Raw genomic sequence first — 11316 nt, forward strand, 5'->3', positions numbered from 1 at the left:
AGTGTGAGTTTAATGTCTGAATTGAATGTTGTGAGATAAAAACACTGTATATTGCAAAATAAAGGCTAGAAAATGCATCTCTCTCTATTGAGCCGTGGACTACATGCAAAGACAAAAGTAATTGCGTGACAAGTGTGGTTCAATTGATGATTCTTCAAAAAGAATCAGTCTGATGAATAATACTAATACTAATAATTCATTACATTTATATAGCGATTTTTCTCGCACTCAAAGCGCTTTACATAGAAGGGGGGAATCTCCTTAACCACCACCAATCACTGAATTTCACATAATTTACTCACTGAATCAGAGTGATTACTGAATCAATAACTGCCCGTTATTACATTTTCATTAATGATGTCTGTTTTGAAATGAAGCCTGTTTTGTGTACTAGTGTACTGTTGTTAAATATTACCTTTAGAGTTTTGTTTTTTAAATTAAATTATATATTGATATTTTAATTAAAAACTGAAAAAATGGATATAAAAGATCAAATTTGGACCAAAACAGAACATAAATTTGTCCAGACCCTTATTGTTTGCATTTGTATAAACACATCCTCCCCCTCCAAAGAGGAGGTCCTGGCCTTTTTGGAAGGTTATAGTCATGTAGAAGCGGTTAGGCCTGTCCGGTCCTCTTAGGATGGGCTCCTTTCACCTAAAGGACTTGTGCACATTTAAGAATTCAGTATTTTCCTTGAGGACATCGCTGGGTCACATATATTTCATCTTGTCACAACGAGAGATCGGACAGGGCTCTGATAAGCAGGTGTGTGTGATGAGCTGTCGTGAATACTGAATGTATTTAACATTTTGTGGATGCAGATCTACCACCCAGCTCAGTCTGGCAGAATTCCAAACAGTGCCAGTGACATCCTTGGGTTTTTCTTTTAGCGATCTCTTTCTCTTGATGACTATAGTGGTGGCTACACGCTCCCGCTTATGCTAATAAGTTATGCTATATGTATGTGTATCAATTCTTAAAATCCCAAGATTCATTTCTTTAACTCAATACCTGCATTTTCTTGCAATTCCTTGTGGGCTGCACACAGTACCAAAGCACAACCAGTGTAGTCTGATTCATAAACAAATTATTGTCCTTTATAGGTGGATGTATACATGTTATATAGACCCATTTAGTGGTGTTCATGAGGGGATAACTGAAGTGATCATGAGGTTATATCTTTTGTTTTTTTGCATAATTTTTCACATTGGAAGTAACATTTTTAAACTAATGAAATGCATTTAAAGTCAATTTAAAACTTCAGGTTTGGGTTGTTTATTATATCTGTTGTATTAATGGCAGTTAAACTGCATAGTTTGAGCCATTTTTTTTAATGAACATTTTTGTTTTCCAAGTTTCAAGAAAGTTCCTGTATATTTACATCGAAAGCTTGTAACTGAAATATACAGGACTGAATCAGAATCAAATCAAATTGAATTGGAATGTGGGAATCAAATCAAATAGTCCTACTAGTCTTTGAATGGGAATTGATTTTTAAAGCTGCACAAGGACTTTCCCTGATTTCACCTTTTAGTTCAGCTTTTTGTGCTTATCTTTTGCAGAACGATGAGGCCATGCAAAAGTCCCACTTTGGTGAAACCATTATCCCTCTTATCCATTATGTCATTGCTACTCTCTCTTTCTCTCTCTTCCACACATTTGTTCTTTCCTGACTGCCGTCTCTCTCACTCTGACTAACAATACGGAACAATAAATGTTGGTGCCAGCCTGAGGTTTTTCCCAACAAAACAATTGCCACTCTCGTTTATTTTCTCTCTTTCTCTCGCTCTCCTTCTATCCTTCTCTCTTTCTCGTTGATTCTCACCTTCTTGTCCTCTCCCTTCTTATCACTGTTTCTCCATTTTTCTCTCTGTCTCCCAGGAGCTGCTTTTCAGCGTGTGTGCACTGAATGTTATCTCCACCATTGTGTGTGCTCTGGCCACTGCCGTGTGCTGTATGCAAATGGTTTCTACTGATTTACTACAGATGGTAAGTGTGATCCATACCGCAATGTGTGTGTGTGAGTGTGTTAATGCACATTACATTTTCCCATTACATCATAATGGAAAGATCAGACAATTAAGACAAGTGAACATGTAATAGTTTAATTAGCAAAATGTCAGAAAAAGTGTGTAGTCTATATTCATAGCCATCAAAAGAAATTGCACCTTATATTGACCTAAATATTTGTTTTACATTAAGCACAGTTCAGAGCAAAATAGCACAGTGGATTTGGTGGTATACAAAAACAAATCATTAAATATATCCTCTGCCTACATCAGACATATACACGAATGACATCTCATACTTCAAATTAACCCTTATGTTTTCCCTAGAGAAACTAGTGACCTAATTGCCTTGTGGATTAAGGAAATAATCAGTCTAGACATTAATGCTGATTTTTGGATCTTCCTATCCTACACATCAGGGCAAACTCTCCCCTAAATATGGATTTTCTTTTTCTTTTTTTTTCTTTTATGTTTTGCTGGCCGAGAGTGGTCTTGAACTTTGTCAAATTAGTTGACGTTATTTAAAGAAAGGAAACCTATTGCCACAACTGTTTAAGTAAACTTGTATTTTTCGATTTGTAGGAAAACGTTCCTACAGTTCCTTCCTAAAGTTATACATTTCCTCACCAAATAAAGTCAATTAATGTACTGACACCTGACATCGTGCAAAAAAAAAAAAAAAAAAAGATTTGGTTACCAATGGCATAATAAAAGTAACCTATTCAGTAGTGTTACAGAGATTATGTGTTCACATGTTATTCAGCTCTTCTCTTATGGAAATAAAACAAAAAATTTTTTTTTAAGCCATTGATGCAGGAGTCTTCATCTCATCCGGTTGTACTTCATTTTAAGCATATTTTTCAAAAGTACTGTACTATTCATTTCTTAAGCATATGATTGAATGAGAATGAGACCCCAGACGTTACAATGCTCCGTGGGAGAGGACTGCTGATCTGTCATTGCTCACTTTTAGTTGATCTGTCTTTTTCAGCCAGCCTGTTGTCTTTTATGTGAGAGAAAATAAACTTGTGGCACATAAAGTTGTAATGTTCTTTAAGAGTGGGCTTTGTGCGCTTTATGGGCGCTGCAGTAAATTGCACAGCCTCATGGATGGCTGCAGCAGAGGCATGGGCACAGGGAGATGAATTGAGATGACTTATATTAGCATGACTGTGGCTCTGTGAATCGCTAGAGCAGTTGTGGGATTAGTTTCGACTCAGGGCACAGAGTGGCAAAGCGAGAAATCACCACTGTTACCAGCTGCACAGTCCATGCACAAAGACAACAGATGCCCGAGGGCAGGGATGAGGGGAAGCACTGCATGGAGCTTTTCCCGTTGCAGCTGTATTACCTGATTTCATCATAGCCTTATCATTTGTATTTTTTTATCTCTGCATACATTGGGTGGTTGTTATTTAGAACCATGTAATGAAACGATACACATTCTGACGTTGTGAAACTTGTACTGCTGCCTGAACTTATCTGTCATTTACAGTCACTGCCTCCCTTAATGATGCTTAAGATCAGAGGGATGATTTCAGTATCTTCTGATTGATGAGGCTTCACATATTCTTATATGACATCAACAGGAAAGTGCATTGTCATCATAAAAAAATGCTTTAAACCTATCCTTGAACTCATAAGGAATGGCACAAACCGAGTTACTCTTCCCATCTGAACTTTTCAACCGGCTGATTCATTACAGATCAGTGGAATGAAATTCACCCTGTTTAAAACACCAAAAGAGATTCACTATCTTATGCATGACGTCCGCTCACTAGACAGAACTTTTAAAAGCAATTTTCAAGGGATAGTTCACACAAAAATGAAACCATTTACTCACCTCGTTCCAACGCTGAACTAAATACATTTTTCTGTTGAACATAAAACAAGACCTTTTGAGAAATGCCTTTTTTTTGTCTTTACAATCAAAGTAAAAAATGGAGAGTAAATGATGGCGGAATTTTCATTAGTGGGTGAACAATTCCATTCAGACAGTGAGGTCACATCCAAATCACCATGATAACCTTTGAACCTCTCTCATAATTATGACTCTCTTAATGTATTTTCTTAATCATATTTTTTGACTACCTACATTTTACATGGCTGACGAATATAAAGATGCACCATTATGTAATTCTCTCAAATACATTAAAAAAAAAGAAAAAGAAAAAAGATTTGGAATGATTATATCCTTGCTTTGAAGTAAAATTCTTCTTTTCCTTTGATAATTCACGCATCAGAGGGTTACATTGCATAAAATGAAACACTTTAGCCAAAGGGTCTCGACAGGGTGAGACATGGCTGTACTGTAGCTATCCTCACTGTACTCGTATCCTTACAAATTATCCAGACCTGAACTACTTTTCTTTTCCCTACCAACTGACATCCTACTTTTAGTCTTCTTTGTTTTGAACGCAATGAAAATTACGTAACTGTGACTGTGAAACCACAGAATTTGTATGGTGAATGATTTCATCATTAGATGGTCATCAAATTCACTACCAACCAAACGTTTGGGGTCAGTCAGATTTCTTTTCATTAATACTTCAGTGGGGCGCATTTAATTGATCAAAAGTGACAGTAAAGACTATTCTATTTCAAGTAAATGCTGTTCTTTTGTTCATCAAAGAATCCTGATTAAAATGTAGCATTGTTCCCACTAGTATATTAAGCAGCACAACTGTTTTTAACATTGACAACAATAAGAAATGTTTCTTGAGCAGCAAATCAGCATTTTAGAATGATTTCTGAAGGGTCGATGCTGAAAATTCAACTTTGCAACAACAGGAATAAATTAGATTCTTAAATTATTATTTTAAATTGTAATAATAATTCACATTATTATTGTTTTTACCTTGTTTTTGATCATATAAATGCAGCCTTGGTGAGCATAAAAGACTTCTTTCAACGGTAGTGCATGTTTAAATTATGTTTTTTTTTTATCAGTTCATGCCACACAGAGCAAGTGCCCTGAGCGCTGACTGTATGACCCCTCATGGTACCATCTTACACCAGACGTTGGACTTTGACGAGTTCATCCCACCCATCCCGCCTCCTCCCTACTACCCCCCAGAGTACACCTGCACACCTGTAATGGAGGGCCAGAGGTAAACCCGCACACAAACAACATACTGATTTCCAGCTGACTTGAAATGACCTAATATTTGCACTATATCTGAGAAACAGTTTGATCTCAGATTGCTTGGCTGCAAATTCTGTAATCTGAAAAATAGAGTTTTGAATGTTTTGAATAGATTGATTCACAGAGATTTATGAAATTGTCCCATGGAAATTTTCATGGGAATTCATACAATGTTGTATAAGTGCAGGTCTCAAGGCGAACTGCTCTGACAATCCATATTATGGAGCGGCAGGGTCCCTGGCCTGGTGTAAATCCACCATTGATTTCTCTGTCTCGCACTGTGAGACACTCTGCCCACCATCCCATCATAAAAAACATGCTGATGAGGCTGTTTAGCCCGCGGCCACACTAATGTGTCAACAAAGCAGTAAATACATAGAGAGCAAGAGCAGCCCTACATACACACTGAGTGCTTCAATGCACAATCAGTGTCAGGATGTGGTAATACACAAGAAACATATGAAAAAACACAGATTCCTCCCCTCCAATATGAAAGAGGGAGTTTGGTTCATTTAAAGAATAAGATCGTTTAATTTTCCACAGTTCGTAAATGGTCTCACATATTTTTTGCAGCTTCCCACAGCCAAATTTGTTGATGCATTGACGTAGTGTTATAATCATGTTTTACCAACATCTCTGTCCATTAGAGGGTTGCATCTGGACTTTCCACACTCTCCCTTCAGTGCTATTTATGGGGTGCCTATTAACAGCCCCGGGGCTCTATATCCATCTGAGCTGCCACCACCCTATGAATCTGTCGTGGGACAGACACCTGCCAGCCAGGTAAGAGCTGACACCTTTTCTACAATCTACTGTAATGATTAATTGGCTATGAAGGGAGCATGTTTAAAGAATATTACTCATTTTGGGTGGCTACAAACAGTGTTGATGTTCTGAAGGAGTTTCTGTCACATATTGACAACTGCAATATGTGACCTTTACTGTAATAAAACACCTGTCATATTTGAACTGAGAAGTTGACCCCATTTCTTATTGGTCACACGTATTAAAAAAGTGGACAGTTTCATTCCATTTTTGATGTTACAGCCACATCAGCAATGTGATTTCCATGAGTATGAGAAGGGAAATTGTACATTTAAGCTTAAAACGAAAAAAATCAATTAATTTTCATTCAGAAATTAAAACATGTTGTATGTGTGAATTGCATTTGATGTATTTTTAAATAAATGAATGAGCGTCACATCAATTACTGTTTCTCATAGATTTTACTAGTAGTTTGCAGGTATTTAAGTCTTGAACCACTAATTCAGCAATGTACACTCATTTGTCTGTGTAAAGCTCGGCAGTCAGAAGAAGGTCCTCCGCTGCACTTGAGGGGCTGAAAGAAATTAATACAAGTGCCTTTGTATAATGGATTATAATTTTCTCTGGAACACATCAGCAATAGAGGCAGGAATTTCATTCCATTTAAAAGAAATGGGCTCTCTTATAGTGAGAGCTGGCCCTGTTTTATGAACAATGATTTTTCATCAAATTTCACTTCTTCACCTGATGGAAGGGAACAAGAGCTCTCCTCTTTTCAAAGAGATGCACAAAGGACCACCAAACCTTTCAAATCCAGCGACTGAGCTTGTGATTACGTGTTATTTTGAAGATTTTTTGCTACCTAAAGGAATCTGAGATTAAAAAAAGGATGAAATCCCAAGAGGTTTCCTTGATTTTAGACCTTTCTCATGTGAAGTGATTGATAACCATCTGCAAACAAAGCAGCAGGGGCATTTCAATCATCGGAGCCCTTTTTTACCTGAAGCACAAGCCTTGTGCTTGAGAAGCTTTGAAAGAAAAACAGCAACACTAGAGACTGGAAGAAATATTGTTAAATTGATATAGTCAGCTTTTTATACAACTATTGACTATTTCACATTTTTATAAAAGTCCAGCTGTGCTGTGTACTTAAGCTCTCTGTATACTGGATAAATTCTCTGTATAGTCTTTTATGTGTTTTGGATCAATCATGTTATGAGGATTTGTTTTATTTTTTTAACCACACACTGTGCGGTCACAATAATGCAGAAGTTAGAAGAGCAAATCTGATCTTAAAGAGCCCCCTGCTGGTCATGGGATGGCATAGACATTTTAAAGCACTGCTGCGATGCCAGATGTCAGGCTGCAGCAGATTTCTCACTGCCAGATGTCTTCCTGTCTGATTCTCCTCCTTTTGCAGTTGTTTGTTATCGTCTTCAGGTGTAAGACCGTTTTTAATCACCATCCTCTCCAGAAGGTTACACTCAAAACAGTTTGAAGCTTGTGTTTTAAACGCATAATAATTCATCAATTTGTTAAATTTTGTAAATAAAATATAGCCATCTGTTTTTTCTCTCATTCAGATCACCACCAGTCTAGAGCAACAGGTCACCGAGTCCAGTCTGTGCGAAAGGAACACCACAGCTGGCCTTAGCACTCAGGGTGAGGAGGCTGCAATGATAACGCAAAGTCAGAGGTTTTCCCTTCTCTGGTGTATCCATGTAGGATATGGGCTATTTAGAATTAGAAGGCAATCTTTGTTTAAATATACCATTACCTCCACATTAGCATATTGTATCTGTAATGTTTATATACTTTATATAAAGGTGTAAATATAACTGTAAAATATACTTTACTGTGGAAATAGATTTGACTCTACACTACTGTTTAAAAGTTTGGGTTTGGTAAATTTTTTATGTTTTTGAAAGTCTCTTGTGCTTCCCAGAAATATTGTAAAATATTACTTCTATTTGAAATAACTGTTTTCTATTTTAACATATTTTAAAATGTAATGTATTCCTGTGATGGCAAATGTATTTTTTTTTAGCAGCCATTACTCCAGTCTTCAGTGTCACATGATCTTCCAGAAATCAAATTACATTTGAAAATATATCAAAATAGAAAATAATTATTTGAAATTGTAATAATATTTCACAATATAACTGTTTTTACTGTATTTTTCATCGAATAAAAGCAGCTTTGGTGAGCAAACTTTTGAACGGTAGAGTGATAATTGTCCTTTATACATTATATTATACATCTGCTGAAAAAAACACTAATTTATCTCATTAATCAACCTTCAATTCTAGTCTGTATATAAAGATGATATGGTCTCTGTTTCCACAGCCTCTGTTGATAGTGCTTCCCTTATGGTGTCCGAGACTGCAGACATGCCCGATCACAGTTGTTCCTCTGAAGACCTGTGTTCTCTTGAGGTACAGGGCTCTGATTCCTCTCCGTATGGCACTTTGCGCGTCGTACCTACTGACGGCAGCTGCACAAGCCTGGAACACAGCACCCACTCTTCCCTGAGGCGTCAGACCCCTGCTCGACTGGACCGCAGCGAGTCCTCCGTCATGCAGGATTCAAAGCCCCACTCTCCACAGTTGTCACCCGATGCTGTTAATGTGCCCGAGAAGGAGGAGATTACAGCCGTTAAACCCATGTCTCGCACACAGCACAGAGAACGAACCAATAAGAAGCTTACCCTTCTATTCCCTCCAAGCACACCATCCCAATGTGCTTCCAACTCAGCAGTGACCTCCACTGCCGGTGCAGCTTCAGCCCTGACCCCCTCCATCTGCACCTCTCCGTCACCCACCGCTCAGCTGAGGGGAACCCGGCTCTGCTTCAGCGTCTGGTCTCCATCCTCCTCTTCCTCACAGCCCCATGCTACCTCTACCCTCAGCAACTCCAGCCAACGTGAGCGGCCCCGCACACTCCGTGCCACCAAAGGGTATCGGAAGCTGGCAAGGATTGTGCGTTCCACTAGTGAACCCACATCCTGTACTTCCATATCTAGAAGTACGTGAGTCTTTTTTCTGTCTTTGATTCCGATCTGTAGGGCTTTTCACTCTGAAACTGTTAGCGATTCATTCTTAGGTTTTTCCATGTTTCACATTGTTCATTTATAAACCCCAGGTTAACCTTTTTATTTGTGGGGTCAGTATCATTGTTCGGACGAACACAGTACATGACCTATTTAAATAGCATCTTGTCTCATTCTTGCACATCTGTTAGATAAAGTATATACACTATCATTGTAATGTTTTTCAGCAAGGATGCATTATTGATCAAAGTGACAACAGACATTCATAATCTTACACGATATTTCTATTTCAAATGATTTTTGTTCTTTTGATCCTGGAAAAAAATTGCATCAAGGTTTCCACAAAAATATTAAGCAACACAACTTTTTTTTTCAACATTGATGATATTAAGAAATGTTCCTTGAGCAGCAAACCAACATATTAGAATGATTCCTGAAGGATCATGTGACACTGAAGACTGGAGTAATGATGCTGAAAATTCAGCTTTTCATCACAGGAATAAATTACATTTTAAAATGTATCAAAATAGAAAAAATAATATGGCTCTGTTATTACTGTATTTTTAAACACATTTTTGAACGTCAGCGTATTCCTAACTGTATTTGTCCCAAGTAGACATTTTGGAACTTAATAGTATTTATACTTTTTTTTAGCTCAATTGATGTTTATCACTGACATTTAGAACTGTCATTGCTTGTTGTAGGAATAGGAAATGTATGAACTTTTCAAATGATATCATACGGCATTACATTAAGTCATTAATAGCCCATGAGCAATCTGGAGAACTAAGCATGTGACTTGACTTGCAGGTGACCGTTGTGCTCCTGCTTCTATCCATCCACCTGAGGACTCCCCACAGACTCCCTGTGATCAAGGTTTCACCCCACCTCTTCTGGTTTCTGTTATCCATGTAGCACAGTATTCAAAGGATATAGTTATTCATCTCACATCATAATTCTGGTTATTAGAATAAACGTACTAATTCACTGCTCTTCACAGCATGCATGGAGCTCTCTGAAAGCACCCGACAGACTTCTGCCAAACACAGCAGCCAAGGGGGCAAGAAGCAGAAGGACGGTGGAAAGGTGGACATCCAACTCAAACCTCACATCCCTCACTCAATGTCTACAGAACGGCCGCAATCTCTCGCAGACCTCAAGACTTACAAAGACACCAAAGTGCTGGTGGCCAAGTTTCTGGAGCACTCGAGCTGCAGTCTACCTCCAGAGGTCCAGCAGGTGGTCAACAGCATTAAATGTGTTATTAAATCTGATGAGAAACACATGGAGGAGGCCATATTCAGTGCCAATATCATTGATCAGGTGAATTTGTGTAAAATATGTAGTATTTTTGTATTCTTGCTAATCTCAACCATAAGATAAGGAATGACTACTTTTTGCTCTAAGACAGTAGTTGAAAGTGAAAAACAACTGAATTACATTGGGGATGTTTGTTTTGCTCATGTCCTTCACAGTTGATGACACAGTCACGGAAGATCATGGGCAGCCCGAGGAAGAATGCTCACGAAGATCTGCATTTACAGAGCTGCGGAGCTCTGAGTTCCCCATCTTCATCCTTGCGCCGTCCACTCAGAGGATCCAGTCAGACAGATGTCCCTGCCACCCTGGGTCATCAATCTCCACGCCAGCCTCAAAGTCTCATCAGTGTATGCAGAGAAACTACGCTTTGACCCTCTGGACTTACAAACACCCTTTTCCTCATAAACCTCTGAATATGTGCCAAGGCCAAGTCCTAACTCTCATCAGCAGAAAACTGTAGCTCTTGAAAAACAAACGAAATGTTAACATGGAGTTGACACTCCTTCGTAATAAAGATATTCAAAAAATACCCGCAGAGGTATATATTTTTTATTTTATTGTCAGAAAATTGTTTTTTTGTTGAAGTGTTGAATTTGCTACTGTGCTAAACAGGAGAGTGGGTCTGTAATGGAATTACTTTTCTTTTCTTTTTTTTATGAGAATTAATATTGAAATGCACAGCTTCTGCAAACATTTTGTGAAATATTGGACATACTGTACTTGGTCATTGTGTGCCACTTCAGGACAGAGACCTTTATGAAGCTGGATTATTCAACTTACCTCAGTGTGTAATTATTATTTTCAGTGTTGCAAAATAAAAATGTGTCTGTTTGTATTTTTTTTCTCTATAGATTGCTATTTTAACCCCCTCAAGTCATTTTTATTTAGTTTAGTTTAAAAAAAAAAATCTAAATTAATGATCACATGATTGATTTTTCATAAGCCATAATTTAAGTGCAGTTTTAAAAATGCTAAATGATGTACACTTTCTAATAACAGGCACTGAATTCCATCTTTCTGCTTGT

General features: G+C 37.9%; 1 protein-coding gene across 1 annotated transcript in view; it reads left to right on the forward strand.

The window, feature by feature from the left end:
* Window positions 1-11127, forward strand: part of fam189a1 (family with sequence similarity 189 member A1) — a 104463-nt gene extending 93336 nt beyond the window's left edge. The window contains exons 5-12 of the mRNA XM_084405721.1: window positions 1885-1992; window positions 4962-5122; window positions 5805-5940; window positions 7506-7584; window positions 8269-8946; window positions 9782-9847; window positions 9972-10294; window positions 10447-11127. Of these exons, the coding sequence (XP_084261847.1) occupies window positions 1885-1992; window positions 4962-5122; window positions 5805-5940; window positions 7506-7584; window positions 8269-8946; window positions 9782-9847; window positions 9972-10294; window positions 10447-10662 (1767 nt within the window). The 3' untranslated portion in view covers window positions 10663-11127. The remainder of the gene's footprint in view (window positions 1-1884; window positions 1993-4961; window positions 5123-5804; window positions 5941-7505; window positions 7585-8268; window positions 8947-9781; window positions 9848-9971; window positions 10295-10446) is intronic.
* Window positions 11128-11316: the final 189 nt, after the last annotated feature.

Source organism: Rutilus rutilus (genome assembly GCF_951802725.1).
Source record: "Rutilus rutilus genome assembly, chromosome: 3".
Classification (NCBI taxonomy): domain Eukaryota; kingdom Metazoa; phylum Chordata; class Actinopteri; order Cypriniformes; family Leuciscidae; genus Rutilus; species Rutilus rutilus.